Source organism: Mustela erminea, chromosome 14 (genome assembly GCF_009829155.1).
Source record: "Mustela erminea isolate mMusErm1 chromosome 14, mMusErm1.Pri, whole genome shotgun sequence".
In the NCBI taxonomy this organism is placed as follows: domain Eukaryota; kingdom Metazoa; phylum Chordata; class Mammalia; order Carnivora; family Mustelidae; genus Mustela; species Mustela erminea.
Window position 1 is genome coordinate 91,625,858 of NC_045627.1, and position 19,726 is coordinate 91,645,583.

The following is a 19,726-nucleotide window of genomic DNA, read 5'->3' on the forward strand; positions in this document are numbered from 1 at the left end:
GCGGAACAACGAAGGGATTCATGGGGCGACAGCAGGGCCGCTGAATGGTGCGCAGGTGTCGTCCGCTGTTTGGGTCTCGTTGGCCCCAAGGCCGCCTGGCAAGGTCAGAATGAAACCCTAACCCTAACCCTACATCCCATGAACCCTCGCTCCAGGAGGAGGCGGGCCGGGCCCCCCGCTGCTCGGACCCGCCCTGCCCGGTCTCCCGCCCGCTCCCCGCTCCCCGCTCCGCCGCCCCACCCCCACCCGCGCGCCTCTGCAGCCGCCACCCCCACCCCCCACCCCCGCGAGGACTGCGGCAGCCCCGCCCCGGGGCGGCGGGGGAGGGACGGGAGCGCCCCCGCGGAGCGTCCACGACCCACCTAGAGCGGCGCCCCTCCCCACCCCCCCGCCCCGGGCAGTGCCCCCAGCCGTGCGCCCGGCCCTCGGCCTCGGGGGCCCAGGTGGGCGCTCACCCAGCGGCAGGGGACGGGGGCGTCGCTCAGGACACCCGAGGGGCCCCGCCCCGAACCGCTCCCGCCGCGCACAGGCCGCCGCCTCCGCGCCGCCCGCAGAAGGGGCCGCGTCCCCAGGAGCGCGCAGCCCCAGTCGCGCCGCGGCGCCCGCCGAGCTGAGCCAGGCCTTGCGAGCGCGGGGACCCCCGGCCTTCCAGGCGCCGGGTCCCCGCTCGGGTGACACTGCGGCAGGCGCGCGGGCGGCTCGCCGAGGGCGGGGCCGCGGGGGGCGGGCGCGTTGCCATGGCGGCGGGGCGCGCGTAGCCGGAGCCGAGCCCGAGCCCCAGCGGAGCCGAGCCCGAGCCGAGCCCGAGCCGAGCCCGAACCGAGCCCGAACCCGAGCCGAGCCCGAGCCGGAGCCGGAGCCGGAGCCGAGCCCGAGCCGCAGCCGCAGCCTGGGCCCCGCCGCAAGGCCGAGGCCCCCGCGCGGGTGTGTCCGAGGCGCCGCCGGCGCGCCCGCGGGCTGCAGGCCATGGACGCGGCCGAGCTGTACGAGGAGGATGGCAAGGACCTGGCGGGCTACGACTTCGAGCCGCTGCCCACTCTGCCCGAGGACGAGGTGAGCCCCGGCGCCCGCGGTGGGACCCGCTCCCCGCCCCCTCCCCGCCTTCCAGGCAGAGTCCGGGGGAGGGCGCCCCCGCCCCCCCCCCCCCGCAGGCCCCTACCCCGGGCCCAGGTCTTGGCAGCCACACTCAGCAACCGGCCTTGAACGTTCTCGCTCTGAGAGGGCAGGCCCCCCGGAACGCCCCCTGGGACAGCAGTGGGTGGGTGGTCACTGAAGAAGTTGGTGCCTTGTGGGCTGGGGGGCTGGGGGCTCCGGACTGTGAATGTCGGGCGGACCAGTGTGGTTTGGAGCGTCGTGAGGGGGAGGAGGTGGATCCTGTTTTCCTCTTTGCCAGCGCCCTGGGAGGTCAGTGGGAGGCACCAGCCGGCAGAGCCCAATCCGGCCCTCAGGTTCCGGAGCTGGGGTGGAGGTCCAGAAAGCCCCCCAGGACAGAGGGCTGCTTCTTGCACACAGTGGACAGCAGGGGCCTCCACTCCGGATCCTGATTCCTGAGGCATCTCCCTACCCAAGGCTCAGAGAGACCAGCAGCCTCCCTCACATGGAGCTGCTGGTCATTCACTGGACTGCTGCCCGCAGAACCCGTTTGCCTGCAGCTCTGGCTTCCCTGGCGCCCCACAGGCTGTGGCTCGGGGTCAAATGAACAAGGCAGTTCCCTCCGTGGGATTGCCAGCCCCCAGAGGACGCAGCCACCCCCAGAAAGACCCAAGGCTATGAGGTCTGGGTGGAGGGCCTTCCAAGCTTCCAGCAGGCGAGTGGCCTGGTCTCCAGGCTTCTGCACTCACGGCTGAGGAGCGCTGGCGTCACGCAATGCTCGTGGGAGGGGCTGCAGCCAGATGGTGCTGGTGAAGACCCTCCAGTGCCGGGCAAGGCTGGTGCCAAGGCTGAGACAGGGCCTCCAGCCTCCTGGTGTTGAGGGGCTCATAGGGGCCACAGCTGCAGTCTCCACAGTCTTCCACCTCTGCCCCCCACTCTCAGAGGCGAGCCGGCTGCAGGGACGGAGTTCACACTGTGGGCAGCGCTGTCCTGGGTAGCAGAGTGTGCCCCGGGGCGCCGGTGGCCGGCCAGCCGAGGGCCGCTGCTGCTGCCTGCTCCCTCCCACGCCCGACGTGGTGGCCTGGATTTGGTGACAGTCTGCAGAGGGGGGAAGCAAGAGCGGGAATAGAGCTTTGGGCATCTCTATGGCTTCGATGGAAAATGAAAGGGCGCGCCCAGCCCACAGCCGTCAGAGTCTCCCCCAGAGAACACATTTCAGCATATCTGTTAGAGACTCACCTCCGAAGTCAGAATCCGAAGCCGGTGTAGAACGCAGTTCTTCTGCAGACCCGTGCTAGGTCAGCCAGCCCCCTCTGAGGGCCACCTGTGTGCCCCGTGCAGAGTCAGCGGCCCGTGCCCAGTGAACAGAGCAGCAGAGCCAGGACCCAGACCCAAAGCCAGATCCCCGCCCATGGTTGGCACTCCTGTGTGCCCTGGTGCCTTCTCTGGGCTGGGGTTCCCTCGTGCCCCTCTGGGTTGGAGCAGCCCCCTAGCTGTGCACAGTATATAGGGCTGAGGGGTTCCCCTGTCCTGTGACCAGGGCCTCCAGGTGAAGTGGGAAGCCACTGCATTAGTGGCGTCCACCGGGAGAGCTCAGCTGGGCCCTTGGATCTTCTCGCACCTCTTCTGGGGGACAGAGGCACCGTCTTTGGGCATGATCCCGTAAAACAGGAAGCCCGTCGAAGCTCGAGCCTTGGAGCTTGACTGATGTCCTGTACCTGCGAACACACCTGGTTCAGACTTTGCACACACTGAGCTCAGCAGGTGCCGGAGGTTTTACATCTCCATCAGAGACACATGACTGTGCTGCTACAGCCCTGTAGAGCCCGGCTGCCTCCGGAAAGCTCCTGTGTAAGGGGAGGGGGAGGCAGCCTGCATCGTCACCCGCGGGGGCCACGCTGGTGCAAGCCCTGGAGAGAGCCAGACCGGAGAAGACGCAGGGCAGCTCCCCAGGGAGGCACGGCAGATGTCAGACCCAGGACACAGACAGAGGAGTTTGCAGTTCCACAGCTGATCACAGCGGACTGCACAGCAAGGCCAAGACACGGGGCCCTATGCTCACCCCCACCCCTGCCCAGGAGCCCCTTGGAATGTTTCGCTGGTTATAACCCTGGAGAAGAGCCGAGTGGCCAGTAAACATGAAAAATGTTCAACTTCATCATCGAGGAACGCGGAAGGCGCTGACGGCGGGCGTCTCTGCACAAGGCCGGTCGGCGAGGACCAGCACCGGGCGGTGGCCGCGCCGGCAGGGACTGGTGTGCCGGCGGACGCCCCCCTGCCAGAGTGCGTGTGCGTGGAGCAGCCTCTCTGGGAAGCAGCTTGGCGTCTGGTGGTGGCATGGAGGATGGCCGCTCCACGTCCTGGCAGCTGCACTCCGGGTGCAAGCCCTGGAGAATTCTCTGAGCTGGTCACCCCCGGAGCACGAGGCGAATGGGCCCGAGGTCCTGGAGGGCGTCGCCCAGCCCACACTCTGGCTTCCTGTGGGCCGTGTGGCTGCACTGGCACCAGCGAAGGACAGGGACGGGGGATCAGGAAGAGCAGCAGCTGGGGTGGGCAGGCCTTCTGGAGGCCGGTGGCGCCCCTTCCAGGGGCCTTCAGGGGACAAGGACAGGAGCTTGGGATGAAGGTGGCGCACCGGTTTGGGCCCGGAAAGGGGCCTGTCTCCTGCTCCCTAGACTCCCCGGAGGTCTAAGGAGTAATCTCGTCCCTTTGAAGTTCGGTGAGCACCTCTCCGGCTTCTATGGGCTGGGCGCTGGGCCGGGCCCAGGGATCTGGAGGTGGGTGGACCCACGACTCCAGGGTGCCCCGTGAGGAAACAGATATTCCCGCGGCGTCCCGCTGGGTCCACGTGAGGCCCCTGGCCAGACGACACAGGGCAGCAGACAGCTGGGAGCCCAAGGACAGCGTCGTGGTGGGCGAAGTTTGGGGGTGGAGGGGGCACTTTAGGGCCAGTGGAAGGCCCCCAGCAGGGCACTTGGCAGAGCTCCCCGGGCCGGGGGGTCCAGCCCCTTGGAGGAAGCTGCCGGCAGGCCTGGAGAGTGTCAGCTGCTCTCGGCAGTGATCCGTGTCTCGGGGGGCAGTTCCTGTTAGGGTGCGGCAGGGTTGAAGCCGGGAACATCAGAGAGTACGCGTGAGATCCGCAAGAGCAGTCCAGGGGTCCCTGCGCGTCCTTGCGCGTCCCTGCGGGCACCTGGCTCCCATGCCCTCTCTGACAAGGGGCAGTGGGGTGTCTTCAAGGCCCAGACTCTCCTGGCGGGGCACACTCTGCCATAAGCAGACAAGGGTCCTCCGGTGGGAAGCTGACGCTCGCCTCTGAGACCCAGGGACCGGCTGAGGAGGGGTACCCTTCCTCCCGGCCTGGGCGGGGTGGAGCTTGTGCCTGCAGGACCTCTAGGGAAGGACAGCTGTCTTCCTGTCCTGCAAGGACTGCAGCTTAGGCGACTCCCACCTCAGGCCTACCCCACATCCCACCCAGGTGGTACATTCCTGGGGAACGGGAACCCAGGACCCTGTGGGTGGGGTTCCAGGACCCAGGGGCCCGCCCAGAAGGCTTGGTCTGCACCCAGGATGTACAGCCACCGGAGGCTGCCCAGCAGTGACAAGGTCAGGCTGTGCTGGCGGTGGCAGGGGACAGCTGCAGTGTGGGCAGTCACGGTGCCTGCAGCCTGCCACGGGCCGTCACGGGTGCCGGGCGTGTGGGCGCCCCACGGGTGAGGCTGCAGACAGGCATCAGTGGGCTCTGTGACCAGCCTTACTGCTCGCAGCACATCACCTGCTTCTGAAATGTCTACCACAAGCAGGGACGCTCTTGTCCATGCGTCCTGCCCCAGGCCCTGGAGGGTCACTAGGGTCTGCGTCCCGGGGCGTGCGGGGCCCACCTGGCAGTGCGGCTGAACCTCTGGGTCCGGAGGTGGGCACAGGTGTGCAGGATGCCCACACGGCTCTCATCTGTCAGGGTGGCCAGGGCAAGGGACGTCCCCTGGGATTCAGGTGGAGATGGGCCGGGGACCCTGAGCAGACGACACAGGCTTCCCAGTCTCTCGTCCTTGTGCCCGCCAGCCCACCGGCCGAGTTTCATCCCGCCCACCCTCCTAGAGCCACGGACTCAGGCAAGGAAGGGTGAGTCCTCTGGGTGAGCTGACGGAGGGGTGTCAGGTCCCAGAGGACAGGTGACCAGGGAGTCTTTGGCTCAGGGTCCCCCAGCACGTGGTGAGACCACCCCCCAACCTTGGTGTGCCAGGAAAGCCAGTGGCAGATCTCAGCTCTGTCCCGGAACCACGTCAGCTGAATTGTGCCTTCCCGTCACAGCTGGGCTCTGGAGGGGCCAAGAGCATCTTGTCTGTGAGTGGGGGCCTCGGCCATGAACCAGAAGCAGTGACTCGGGACCCATCAGACCAGTTACCTGTCCAGATGCCCCACCATGAACAGGCGCTGGGGGCTACAGGTCTTTTGGGAAGGATGAGGCACCCCCTCACAGGGAAATCCTTCAGCAGGACGGGGTGGGGCGGGCCTTGAACAGGTCATGCCATGGGCCATGAGATGCCCCATGGGCACCCCTGACCTGGGCTCCCTTCTCTGGGCGGCACATCGACAGCTGTGGGGGCCGGTGCGTGCAGCCGGTGCCGGCAGACCAGCCGGCGTGAGCAAGGCCCTGCTGTGGGGACGGGCTCCGACGCAGTATGGGCTAGCGTGCGTTTCCTAAATAGCACAAACCACGGGGTCTTTGGGTCGTTTATTAGTGCGTGCCTGTGCGTGTGGGGCCTCATGCGTGTGCACGTGCGTGTGTGGGGCCGCGTGTGTGTGCGGGTGTGCGTGTGTGTGCGTGTGGGGCCGGTGTGCTCTGTGTGCCTGTGCATGGTCATGGGTGTGCACATGGGTGTGTTGCGTGCACAAGTGTGTGCATATGTACACACTCCCTAGACATCTCCTTAACGAGGCCCCACAGGCACCATAGGGCTCTCCTGCACCCTGGGGAGTCCCCAAATAGTGCACAGTGTCCCCTAGATTGAGCCAAATCAGAAAGACCTTTTGGGGTACCTGGGTGGCTCAGTCGTTAGGCGTCTGCCTTCGGCTCAGGTTGTGATCCCGGGGTCCTGGGATTGAGCCCTGCATTGGGCTCCCTGCCCAGCCGGGAGCCTGCTTCTCCCTCTCCCTCTGCCTGTTTGTGTTCGCTCCGCTCGCTCTGTCAAATATAAACAAAATCTTTAAAAAAAAAGGAAAGGGAAGAAGTTTTATCCATGAGCCCCGGGAATACAGCCAGGAAGTGGAAACGGAGGTTTTCGGGTCTGCTAGCCGCCTGCACACCCCCGTCTGCTTTACGCTCTCATTGGCTTTCCAAGCTGCGACCACCGTGCTCACAGGGCCACGCGCTGCGGGAAGCCGGCGAGCGGCTCTCTGCTCTCGTCCGCGTGAACCCTGGGAACCTTGGAGCAGCTTCCAGCGGGCTGTCCCTCCTTCTCCCCTACCCCGCGGAGAGCGCTGGAAGGCCTGGGCACTGACGGGGCCCGTGGCGCGCTCTGAGGAGGAAGCAGGCGGTGGCCTGTGCCGAGCCGCATGGCCACGCGACCACCCAGTCCCCGGGGGCCCCGCCCATCCCCCCACCCTGCTGAACCCCGAGGCTTAGCCGAGGTGCCATGAGACTCACCCTCCGATTCGTTTCCTTCCTTCCTTCCCGCGGCTCCTTGTCCCCCTTGCCCGTGGCTGTGGGGATCCCTGCCCGCACTGCAGGCGGGAGAGATTCGACGCCTTGAGCTAGACTTTTCCCGACCAGACAGCTAGGCCGCGCTCGGAGAACAGCCCTGTGTGCGGGGCGCGGTGGGGCGGCGGAGGCGGGGCAGGAGGGAGCTCGGGCTTCTGCACCATCGCCCCTGCTCCCCCCACCTCTCCTGACCCCACCTGCGTGCGCCCTCCAGGCTCTGGCTCCCCCGGCCGCCATGGGCCAGCGGAGCAGAGACACACGGGCACAGCGAGGTGACCGGGGCATGAACCGCCGGCCAGCTTCGGGCCTGGAGATCCGATGTGTCTCATGTGAGAATGTGTGTGCACATCCTCGGGGCACATGCACAGTGTGAGCGCACGTGGGAGTGTGTGTGAGTCAGTGTGTGGGCGTCTGGGCGTGCACAACTGTGCATTTACGTAAACATGCGGCTGTGAGCGTGTGCGTGTGTCTGCGTGTGTGTGAGGCCGTGTGGCACGACCACGGAGGGCGCAGGAACTCGTACGTGTGTGCACACATGTGAGCTATGCGTCTGCGACCGTGGGAGAGCTGTGTGTGTGTGTGTGTCCACCTGGTGCGTCCCGATGTGCACACCTGCCTGGGAGGTGTGTGTGCGCGTGACCATGTGTCCGTGTGTAGGTTCAGGTGCACTTGTGCATGTTGGGGTCCCCTTGGTCACAGGGAGGCCTGGGGTCTGGCCCTGGGGGAGGGACCACAGTGACGTCGGGTCCTCTGTGTGCCCTGCCCGAGCTAATGTCGGGGCCGCCGCTCCGCCATCCCATCCGCGTGTCGCTGTGTGTCCCGGGTTCTGTCAAACGCTCACCCCACGTCGGCTGGGCTGCGAGCTTTCCCGGCACGAATGTGCTTCTGTCTCCCCCGGTGACCGCCTCGCCTGTCTGCGACAACCCAAAGAAGCAAAGACCCCCACAGACCCACTGAGCCCCGTGTGTGAGCTAGTGGGGTTGGGGTACAGGGCCCAGCTGGACACGGGGGCCGCGGGGAGGCCGTGATTTCTGGGACCAGGAGCTAGGTCCCAGCCCCCAGAGTGAACATGTTTCCCAAGAGCACACCGGTTGTTCTGCCAAATGCTCTGTGGCCTCTGGCATCCAGGGGACAATGCGGAGGGTGACTCCCTGGGTGGCTTTTTTCTAGAGCCTTTGCCAACAGTCCTGTTTCTGATGTGAAGTGAAATCCTGCCGCGCGTTGTCTGCTTCCCGAGAATCCGTGCAGACGCCGTGGTGCCAGGCCCTTCCCGGGGAGGAGGGCCTGCTGCGCCCGGGCCTGTCCCCAGACCTGCCTCAGCCGCAGCCTGTCTTGGCAGGAGAACGTGTCCCTGGCCGACATCCTCTCCCTGCGGGACCGCGGCCTCAGCGAACAGGAGGCGTGGGCCGTGTGCCTGGAGTGCAGCCTGTCCATGAGGAGCGTCGCCCACACGGCCATCTTCCAGACCCTGTGCATCACGCCGGACACTCTGGCGTTCAACACGAGCGGGAACGTGTGCTTCATGGAGCAGCTCAGTGGTGAGCCCGGGGCGGCGCAGGGGTGGCAGAAGGTGCCCGTGGGGAGACCGGGGACACAGGGCCCCGACCCGTCCCTGATTGCAGCAGCCACCCTGGTGGTGTCTCCAGCCCCAAGAATGCGCTGAGGGAGGGGGAGTGGGAAGTCCCCACAGGCTGTGTCACCCGGCTCCTGCAGGGGACCTGCCAGGGGCCCACATGCCCTGGAGACCCTGGGCCCCTGGCCCTCAGTGAGTGGTTGTGGGGCATGAAGCAGAGGGCACGGTGGCCCTGCAGGAGGCCCCCACTGGCTGCCCAGCCTCCAGGACTCCCACAGCCCCTGCCCTGCTCCAGGGAGGTCCTGAGCAGATGGCCCGACTTTCCGCAGCCTGTGCCTCCCGTCCCCTTTCTGGGAGCCGGGAAAACCCTCTGCTTCCCCTTTGGACGGCTTCCCCGGGCTTCCAGGGAGCACGCGGATCTCCTCGTTGCTGCGTTTCCTCTGACGCTCGACGCAGGCCCCAGGGACGCCGGGACAGAAGGAGGTGGGGGGGCAGGACGGGGCCCCTGGTGAGCAGGAGGCTATGGCTCCTGACCCTGGGTGGGCGGGCTTCCTCTTCACCGTGGGCCCTGTCCGTGTGCGATCCGAGGCCTTCTCTTTTCCTTCCCCAGATGACCCCGAGGGTGCCTTTGTTCCCCCGGAGTTCGATGTGACCGGGAACACCTTTGAGGTGGGTGGCAGCAGCCGGGCCCCACAACCCTCACCGGGCTGCCGTCGAGGCCGACACGGGGAAGGCCGCTGTGGCGGGGGCACCTCTGTGCAGGGCGTGGGCTGGGGGTGGGGGCCGCCTTCGGAGCACCCCCCTTTGTCAGAGTCAGGGTCCCCGGCGGCAACTTGGCGTCTGGACGCGCTTGTCATTATTGTCGTTGAGTGTGTTTCCCGCGTGCGAACTTGACTACGTGTAGCAGGTTGGAAGTGCCCGGGGTTGCCAGTGGCGGCGGGCGGGCATCGCGGCGTCCCCGAGGAAAGAGCCGGGGGGTGGGTGGCGGCGCCTGGCGGGACATGCGGCCTGTGGGGGAGCATTCGCGACCGTCTCACTCCGGGCCGAGGTCGTCCCCCCCGGGCACCCTGTGTGCAGGCCGGGCAGCGCGGCAGGGGGCGCCCAGAGTGGACCTCACCGCGGAGCCTGCAGCCTGAGAGGGACGAGAAGAGCTCGGTTGCAAACGAGTCGCTACAGACACAAAAATCCTAGGAAGACCCAATAGCTTAGCGACATCAGGTTAAATTTTAGGGTCGGCTCCTCCGGGACTCCGTGTTACTTTGTAATAAGCTGGCATAGGCCTGGTCCGTGCTCGGGGCGGTCAGGACCCCAGGGCCCTGGGTCACTGGTGGAGCAGGCCTCTCAGATGCCCTGGCCTCCGGGGCCAGAACCAGAGCCAGGGGCCTTGGCTTGTGGCGGTTCCCAGCCCTGGTCCGTGCACAAACTCCCTTGGTTCACCTGCTTGTCCAAGTCCAGAGCCAGCACGGAACCGAACTCCGGGATTAAGGAAGGTCCCCCCAAGCCACCCACCTCCGTGCCGCGGGGCTGGTCCTAACAGCAGTGTTGCTGGGTGTGTGCTGGTTCCCACCTTCTAAGAAGAGTGTCGCTGCGTGTTATCTTCTGGAACTTTCTCTGGAAAGTTCTGGACGTGCTTCTGGACGACACGTCTGAACCCAGCGGAGGGTCACGTGCAGCTCACGGCTCGTGGGGCATTAGTACCGCTCTGCGCACCCTCGGTCGATCTGGGCCAGAGCCCCTCCCGGGTGTGGACCCGCCACGGGACGGCCACGGGACGGCCACGCAGCGGGGCAGGCGCTGTTCCACGGTCTCGGACGCAGGCTGCCCCTGAGTGCTCTCCCGCCGGCATGTGCCGCGGACCCCCTGCTCCCCGTCTTCCGTGTCGTTGTGGTGTTCTCCTCCTGTATCTGCACCCGCAGAGTCGGAGGGTAAACGTCGCATCTGCAGCCAGCGTGACCTTTCGCCTCCCGGAAATGACCGGGCGGCCGAGAGCTTCTCTTGGTGCACGTTACGCCTGCCTGTGTTGGAGGTTGGAACTGAGACAGACCCTGCGACACACAGACCCGGGCTCACTTAAAACCAACGGTCAGCCGTTGCACGTTAGCATACAGAACAGGTTTTCATGTACATTAAGAGACTTTCCAAAACCTGAGGTCTAATGGAGGTTTGCCGATATTTTCTACTAGGAATTCTAAAATTTGGCTCTTCACAGCCGAACTGCTTGACGGTGGTTTTCTCAGTAGTGGGAGGTAAGGACCCCGCTCCTCCCTTCCTGTGCGGGTGCCCATTCCCGCGGGTGCTGGCCGTGGGCACACACGTGACGGTCCCGGCAGCAGGAAGGGCCCGTCCAGCCCAGCCCCAGACCGAGCACCTCCCTGGGAGGGCGCCCGCCCCTGTTCTTCCTCAGAAATATTCTCACTATCCTTGGTCTTTAATCTTTTTTTTTTAAGATTTTATTTATTTATTTGACAGACAGAGATCACAAGTAGGCAGAGAGGCAGGCAGAGAGACGGGGAAGCAGGCTCCCCGCTGAGCAGAGAGCCCGATGCGAGACTCGATCCCAGGACCCCGAGATCATGACCCGAGCCGAAGGCAGCGGCCCCACCCACGGAGCCCCCCAGGCGCCCCCTTGGTCTTTCTTCTTGCGCATAAGTGTTAGAATGAGTTACCCAGTGCCGCGGAAAGCTCTGTTGGCATTTGCTGGACGGGCGTGCACTCTGCATCCCTTTGGGGAGGAGGGTCTCTGTAGGGCCGGGTCTTCTACATAAACCCCTTCACCACCTCCGTTCAGCACCCCAGTAGCCCTGCGTCGGGGTCTGGAGCCTTTCACTAGCTGAGTCTCGGGAATTTGCTCATTTTGGCTTATGTGCTGACCCGGTGGTCATCTCTGGTTTGTTGCTCGTCTGCAGCGCACAGTCCCGTAACACCTGGATCCTCCGTCCGGCCGTCGCGCTGAATCCGTTTACCGTTTCCGTAGCTTCTTCGGTCTTTCTCTCTAGCCATCAGCCCGTGCGAAGGGTTTGCGTCCTGCTTCCGCTCCCCGTCCCGCTGTCTGCCCCGGGAGCCGCGCCGCGGCCAGCAGTGCGGTGTGGGGGGCGCGCCTCCTGTTCCGGGGCCCGGGGCTCTGACAGCAGCGTCTCCCCGCACCCCTCCCCCAGCCAGGGCGGTGTCGGCGGCGCGAGGCCCTTCTGGGCCCGTTCTCTACCGTGGCCGTACCTCCGGCGTTATGAAAGTGCTTCTGCGTCCTTTGAAATGACCATTAAGATTTTTAATATTTACATACTTACTTTCTTTTTTAAATTTATTTATTTGTCAGAGAGAGAGAGAAAGCACAAGCCTGGGGAGCAGCACAGAGAGAGTGAGAAGCAGGCTCCCCACTGAGCAGGGGGGGCTCGGTCCCAGGGCCCTGAGAGCATGATCTAAGCCCCCCAGGGGCCCCGCATACTTGTTTTCTGACGTTAATTCCCTCCTTCCTGCTTAGAAAAACCTAAAGCAGCGGCTGTCTCATCCTCCGCGCAGGGTCACGTCCCCCCCGCAGACGCTTACTGTGGCGTCTCGGGCCGTGTCTGACCACGTCGGGGCAGGACCGTCCCAGGCCGTGCGAGCGCCCCAAGCTTCCCTCCTCTGCTCACGAGAGCTCGTGCGACTGTGGGGCGCCCTGTCCCCGAGGTCCCGTCGCCCTTACTCATCAGGACACCTGGGTCCTCGGAGGGAAGGCTTTTGTGCGAGCTCGACTTGGAGTGGCGGGAGCGACGTTTTCTGTTTCTCGCCGAGAGCTTTCTGGTAAACTGTGGGTTTCTGAAGTTGGCCCGTTTCTCCTTGTGTTTGCGGTTGCTGCCGCTTGGTCGCCGCGCCGTCTGCGGGACCTGAATTCTCCCTCCTTGTCCTTGTCAGGCTCGCGGCGGGCGTCCCCTTGGTTCGGTTTCAAAGACCCCACCTCGTGCCGCACGATCTCTCCGGACGTCTTTGTTTTCTTTCTCCACTGGCTTCGTTCACTCTCTTCTCCTTGTTCTGAGTTCGGCAAGTCCCCCCGACACGAGTCAGCTCAGCTCTGCTGCTTCCTTTCCACATGAACGTTTCTCCCCAAGCCCGTGCGTCTCCCTCGAAACACGGGTCTGGCTGTGTCCTGCCCACCGGGCCAGGGGCACTGGTACCAGCCTCCACTTCCCCGTGTTTATTTCATTCCCGGGGATTTCTTCACGAAGGGGTTGACTTTTTCCCGACTTGTTCTGGAGACATGACGTGCGCACGGAGACACACACGGTCACAAGCGCGCAGCTCCGCGTGCTTTCCCAGGCCGAGCAGCCCTGGCCCGGCACTGACGAAGAGAGAGCACGCGGGCTCCCTGCGGGGCGCGGGGCTGGGCAGGCCAGCCACGGGGTCCACACTCCTGCCTGTCCGCAGCAGCCGGGGCGGCTCCAAGCCTTAAATGTGTCCCGACTCTGCACTTGTCCCACTGTGAGTTGCCTTATTTCCCAGTGGGTGATTTTCTGGGTTTTCCACCCGCGGAGCTGACGATTCTCCTTACCTGACATGTGCAGAGGGCCTGCTGCTGGGTACTGACGCCTTGAGCCCAGTGTTTGCATGCGCCCCCCCTTGGGCCCATGATCCCAGGGTCTCTGTTCTGCTCTTGGATTAGCTTCATTCTAGTGTCTGTTCCTGGGGCTGTGAGGACCCCCCCCAAGTGCTGCCTTCTGGAGACCCAGGACATGTCCCATGGATTTACCATGTCTGCTCACATTCCTGCCCGCAGCCCAGGGCCTCGACCCCCTGCACGAGGACCACGGTGGCAAATGTGTCTTCTTGGGGCATTCCCGACAGGGTCAGCCCCTGCTGCTTGACTAGGAGACCTCTGGGCCTGGCCTCTGGGCCTCTGGACTGTGGCAGGAGTGCAGCCTGCCGGGCCGAGCCTGCTGGCCGTGCCAAGACTGAGCCACACCCTTGCCCCCTGTCCTCCCACCGGGAGGCAAAGATAGCGATTTTCCTGAATTCCTCACACAGAATGCCCCCTCGTGGCCCCGCCCCACAGCCCCACCCACTGCTGGCACGACGCCTCAGGCTCCCCATATCCCCAGATGCGTGGAAGCCGGCCCTCCTGGACCATCCCCTGCACATGCCAGCCTTTGCCCAGGATGCCTCAGAGATGGGCTCATTCCCCAAAGCTGAAACAATGACCATGGCCAGCATTCAAGGCCTGCCCCGGGCAAGCCCCTGACCCTCACGGACTCACCGTGAGCATCTTTGGGCTCCAGGAGGACATCGACACCCCCCACCCACCAGGACTGTCCCTCGTCCTCCGACGTGTGTGCCAGGCCTCACAGGGAACAGAGCAGGTGGGCTCCTGCTCCGTGGGCCTCATGGTCTCCCGGGGGACGAACTTGAGGTGGGCAGTGGGCCGGGTCCTGAGAGAGGAGGATGTGGTCTTTCAAGGAGACGACAGGGTCCACGTCCAGCTCAAAAGTCCCTGGAGGCCGTTCTGAGAAAGTGATGTTCAGGTTGGAACCTGAAGGGTGAGTAGGGTTCGCCAGATCCAGACCAGGAAGGGCTTCCCACGACAAACAGGAGGGAATGTGCAAAGGCCTTGGGCAAAGTTGCCTGCGTTGGCAGCACGTCGAGAACAGCGTCATCCGACGGGCAGTGAGAGTGTGTTTGTCGGCGTGTTGTCTCTCACAGATACGGAGTGATGGGTGGGCGGCTGGGTGGACGTGTGGATGGGCGTGTGGGCGTGTGGATGGGCGTGTGGGCGGCTGGGTGGTTGGATGCATGTGTGTGGGGGTCGATGGCCGGATGACTAGATAGTCTGGGGCCCGGACGGATGGCACCGTTGTTCCTAGAGGGGAGTAAAGGGCAGACGCAGATACCCTCACCTTGCAGGAACAGAGGCAGGTTTTATTCTCAGGGCTGAAATGGGGGTGGTGCTCAGGGCAGGCTCGCGGCTCTCGGCCCTGGCTGGAGCCCTACCGGTGGGGGCTCATAGGGTTCACCTTTCCTTCCACCGCAAGCATCAGCCACCAGCAGGGTCCCTAAGACATGGCGTCTGCCCCAAGTCCGTGCCGCAGCTTGACTTCAGTTTGGCGCCCTCGGGAGGCCCCGGACACTGGCTGTGTGGGGGCCCAGGCAGGGGACCTGGGGTGTGATCGGCAAGGTCAGTGTGTGAGAAGGGCGGGCAGGCTGCCCTCCACATGGGGACCAGGGCTGGGGGTTCGGTGTCTTCTGTGAGAGGTGGGGTAGTGGCCCACGGGCCCTGGGCAAACGGCCGGACACCAACAGGGACAGGTGCGGGAGGTCGGGGGCAGGGCTGCCCTGTCTGTGGGTGACAAGTCTGTGGGCCTGAAGTCTAAGAGACCCCGGTGGGAAATCACAGAATAAGAGACCTGAGAGGCCAGCTGAAAGCAACGTGCGTCCCCAGAACAGTAGCTTCTCTTTGCGTAGGTCCTTACCGGTCGGAGAGGGGATGGTTTCGCTCATATCAGCAGCAACCGTAGAGTCGGGCGTAGGAACGGCCGGAAGTGTGAAGTGCGGCACGTTTCCAAAGACGAGAAACCCAGATGCAAGACGAGGGCCCAGACCCGCCCCTGCCCCTGAGCCGCCCCCAGCTCTCCGGAGACGTAGCTGACCTCTAACATGGTGTGCGTCTGTGCACAGACCAACGACGGCATACGCTTGTGCTTTGCAAACCTCCCCCTTCTGGTGGGTTAGTTAGCACCTCCGTCGTGCAGTCACCATTTCTTTTCGTTGAGAGAACACTTGGGGTCTCCTCCCTGAACAGCCTCACAGTACCCGTTGCACTGTCGCGGGCCCTGTCACTGAGCCACGCGTCCGACGCCAGGAGCTCACTCGCCTCCCCGTCTCCGCCAGCCCCAGCCCTTGGCAACCGGCCCTGCACGGTGTCTGTGCGTTCGGCGTTTTTAGATTCCGCGCAGAAGTAGGATCAGACGGTGTTTCTCTTTCTCTGTCAGACTCGCTTCGTGCAGCGTAATGCCCTCAAAGGCTTCCTTTCTCACAGCCGAATCGGATTCCCTGGTATCTCTAGACCGCATTTCATTATTTTTTCCTTTAAAGATTTTATTTATTAGAGAGAGAGCACAAGCAGGGGAAGCAGCAGGCAGGGGGGAAGCAGGCTTCCCGCGGAGCAGGGAGCCCGATGCGGGACTCGGTCCCAGGACCCCAGGAGCATGACCTGAGCCGAAGGCAGAGGCTTAGCGACTGACCCCCCAGACGCCCTTAGACAGCACCGCTTTCCCGATACATCCAAAGGCTGACACGGGCTGCTTCCACGTCTTGGCTTTTGTAAATAAAGCTGCGGCGAACGTGGGCGCACACACATCTCTGAGACCCTGATTTTACTTCCTTTGGGTATGTATCCAGACGTGGAATTGCCAGGGAGTGTGGTAGTTCCGACTGTAACGTCGGCGAGCCTCTGTGCTGTTTTCCACGGTGGCGGCACCAGGTTGCATTTCCTCCAGCCGTGCGCAGGGCTCCCCTTTCTCCACATCCTCGCCGTATTGTCTCTTGTCTTTTTGGTAAAGCCACAGCCACAGGTGGGAGGTGACGTGTCCTTGTGCTTGGGCCGTGTGTCTCCCTGAGGACCAGTGACGCCGCGCATCTTTTCTCGTGTCTGCTTGGCCGTCTGGACGTCTTCTTTCGAAAAGTGTCTCTTCGGTTCCTCTGCCCATTTTTTAATCAGATTATTCCTTTGCTCTTGAGTTGTAGGAGTTCCTTCTAAATCGGGGGATTGACTCCGTCTGAGACAGATGGCTTGCAAGTACTTTCCCCCATTCTGTAGGCCGCCCCGTCTCCTCTGCCGCGCGACGTCATTCCCACTTACTTGTTTTAAATTGTTGCTTCTGCTCTTGGTGTCACGTCCGAAAAGTCATTGCCAAGACCAGTGTCTTAGGGATTTTCCCGGTGTTTTCTTGCGGGAGTGCTGTGGCTCGGGTCTTACGTCGCGTCCTTCACGCACTCCGAGCTGGTTTCGTAGGCGGAGTGAGGCGGCCCACGCTCATCCTCCTGCCGGCGACTGTCCAGTTTTCCCGGCACCACTTGGTGAAGCGACCGACCTTTCCTCATTGACCATCACTGGCTCCCTTGTCAAATATTGGTTGATTGTGTAGCAAGAGTTTATTTCCGGGCCCTCGACTCTGTTCCTGTGGTCTGCGTGTCTGTTCTTCCAGTCTGGTCCGCTCGTGTTACCGTAGCGTTGGGGTCGTTTGACCTCAGGACATGGGGTGCCTCCAGCTTTGCTCTTCTCTCTCAGGACTGCTTGGGCTATTTAGGGGCCTTTTGTGGTTCCGTATGAATTTAGGATTGTTCTATTTCTGTGAAAAATGCTTTTTTCTGTGAAAAACAAAAACTTTGATAAGGATCGCATTCAATCTAGAGATGACTTCGGGAGGTACGGACGTTGCAGACTCTAGACCCCCCAGCCCGTGAGCGCGGCGCATCTTCCCACCAGAGTGTTAAACTTGTCAGTGCACAAAACTTTCACTCCCTTGGTTAAATTTATTCCTAATTATTTTTTTTGTTTTGGATACTATTGTAAATGGGATTGTTTTCTCTACTTACTTTTCCTGTATCACACCGTTTTTTGTGCGTGGAAAGAGAGCTAACTTCTTCATGTTGCCCTTACGTCCTGCAACTTTATTGAATTTGTTGATCTGTTCTAAGAGAGCGGTGGCAGAGTCTCTAGGGTCTTCTATATGTAAGACCATGTTGCCTGAAAATAGAGACAATTTTGTTTCTTCCCTTCTGATGTGGGTGTTTTTATTTCTCTTTCTTGCTTGATTGCTCTGGCTGGGACTTCCAGTGCTGTGTTGATAGGAGAGGGAACACCGGACACCCTTGTCTCGTTCTGATCTTAGAGAAAAGTTCTCACCCTGTCACCACCCACTGTGATGCTGGCTGGTGGCTTGTCCCATGCAGCCTTTGCTATGTTGAGATTTTGTTCTGTTTCTTCTATACCTAATCTCTTGAGAGTTTTTATCATGAAAGACGCTGAGTTTTGTCAAATGTCTTTCTGCGTCTATTGAGATGATCATGTGATTTTTGTCCTTCATTCTACTAATATAGTCATCACGTCGACTGATCTGCAGGTCAATTGGATCACTTTGCAACCCAGGGATAAAACCCACGTGACCATGGTGTACATCCTTCTCATGTGGTGCTCAGTTCAGTTTGCTGATGTCTTCCTGAGCACTTCTACATCTCTGTTCATCAGGGATTTGCTCTGTAGTCGTCCTTTGGTTCTTTATCTGACTTTGGCGTCGGGGTAACGCTGGCCTCACAAAGTGAGTTTGTGAGTGTTCCCTCCTCTTCAGTTTTCTGGAAGGACTCAAGAAAGATTGGTATTAATTCTTTAAAGGTTTGGTAGAATTCACTAGAGAAACCATCCAGTCCTGGCTTTTCTTTGTTGAGAGGTCTTTGATTACTGATTCAATTCCTTAGTATGCATGGTCTGTTCAGATTTTCTATTTCTTCATGATTCAGTCTTGATAGGTTGTATGTTTCTAGGGATTTATCCATTTTTTCCTAGGTCATCCAATTTGTTGGTATGCAGTTGTCCTCAGTAGTCTTAAGACTCTGTGTGTTTCTGTCGTGTTACCTGTAATGTCTCCTCTTTCCCTTCTGATCCTATTAATTTGAATCCTTTCTTCTTTACGGGCTAGTCCAGCAGTAGGGTCCATGGCCAGGACCAAAGTCCGTCTGTTTTCCTATTATCTGACACATAGGTGGGCAACATTCCTGCCGGGTCCCTCAGCATGAGGCACTGGCTCACACAGACCCCACACAGGGGCTCTTGGATGTGAGTGGAGGTTGAACTGCTGTGGAAGAAGACATCCTGTTGACCATCTTGGTGACATCCTAAGTGTTTTATTTTGTAAGAAGTTGATCCTTCCCAAATTCTGCATTATCGATGCAATTACAATAAAATCACAACCATTTTTGGTTTATTTTGTGAATGGGAATGGGAGAATTTATATTTGTGCTTTGAAACCAGACAAAAGTGAAAATAATCCAACTTCCTAAGGGAAAAAGAGGGACAGCTTGTCCTCAGGATACGGAAATACACTGTGGCGCTACTAAAATTAAAATAGCACAGTCTGGACAGGACAGACACTGGGCCAGCATCAGAGGAGGGGAGGCCCACTGGGCCCCGGGGGCCCGGGGGAACCAGCAGGACCAGCAGTGGCGGAGGGCAGAACATCCTCTAAATGCTTCCGGGGCTGCTCTCCACGACAAGGGAGACAAACCCAGATCCTGGCCACATGCCAGCACACTGACAAATTTCAAGTGGACAAGAGCTGGATGTATAAAACTTATAAAAAGTATGGGAGGAAGCAAAAGAAAGATGTTTTTATCAACCTGGGGTAGGGAAGAGCCTCCTAGGAACAGCTAAAGAAAAAAAGGTCTGATTTCACCAATTAAACGTGAGAATTTTTGAATGTCAGAAGACGGATGAACTACATCAAAAGCTAAGTGACAAATGGAAAGAACATATGTGTGGCACCCAGACCGGCGGTCGGATCCGGTGTGCCAGAGGTGCGCCCCAAACAGGAAACAGCCTGGTGGCGTGTGAGGCCTGTGAGTGAGCATAAGGAGGAAAAGTTAGAACCGTGAATAGCAAAGAACAGACGCTTAGTCTCATTCATAATCAGAGAAACACAGATTTAAAGAAAGAAGACTGCCCTTCGGAGACACGGCCACCATCACAGGTGGGGGTCCTGCGTCTGCACACCCTGGGGTGAGGCTGGGGTGAGCCGGAAGCCCGGGGGGTGTCCACTGGTCAGTGCAGCAAGGCCTGCACAGACCCCACACCCACAGGCACAGGGCCCCTGCCTTCGTGTCGGCACAGTCACCATGGTGGGGGAGGCACTGCCTTGGCCATGCCGCATGGGCCGTCAGGAGCAGGGGTCCCCCAAAACACGTGTCCCAGGCCAGTGGAGCAGAGACCGTGTGGGGACGAGCCATGCTCCGGGGCACTGATCAGCTTTCTGGGGCCGCAGGCTCACATCTACTCTCTGGGGGCCACGCTGAAGGTGGCCCTGGAGTACGTGACTGACCCTGAGCTGGAGCCCAGGCTGAGCCAAGACCTGGAGGTGTTGCTGAGCCGGATGCAGGCAGAAGACCCCAGGGACCGGCCCGACCTCGAGGTACAAAATCACCCTCAAGGCGAAGACCTGAGACCCTCCCTCTAGCCCTGGGGCCCCGGGGAGACACACACACACACACACACACACACACACACACACACACGGGGCACTCCTGCCCCCACACCTCTCCCCTCGGTGCACGGGCTCTTCTTCAGCTGGGACCTGGTGGCATTGCATTTTGCTTAAAGAAGAACCTGACCTTTTATTATACATTGT

General features: G+C 61.4%; 1 protein-coding gene across 2 annotated transcripts in view; it reads left to right on the forward strand.

Annotated features, from left to right (window-relative positions):
- Positions 1-846: 846 nt before the first annotated feature.
- KNDC1 (kinase non-catalytic C-lobe domain containing 1) overlaps positions 847-19,726 on the forward strand; it is a 59,365-nt gene continuing 40,485 nt past the window's right edge. Inside the window, exons 1-4 of one of the 2 annotated variants that reach the window (XM_032313256.1) lie at positions 847-1,053; positions 8,130-8,328; positions 8,974-9,032; positions 19,364-19,510. In XM_032313256.1, the coding sequence (XP_032169147.1) occupies positions 967-1,053; positions 8,130-8,328; positions 8,974-9,032; positions 19,364-19,510 (492 nt within the window). In that variant the 5' untranslated portion in view covers positions 847-966. The remainder of the gene's footprint in view (positions 1,054-8,129; positions 8,329-8,973; positions 9,033-19,363; positions 19,511-19,726) is intronic. The other variant, XM_032313255.1, reaches the window with a different exon arrangement.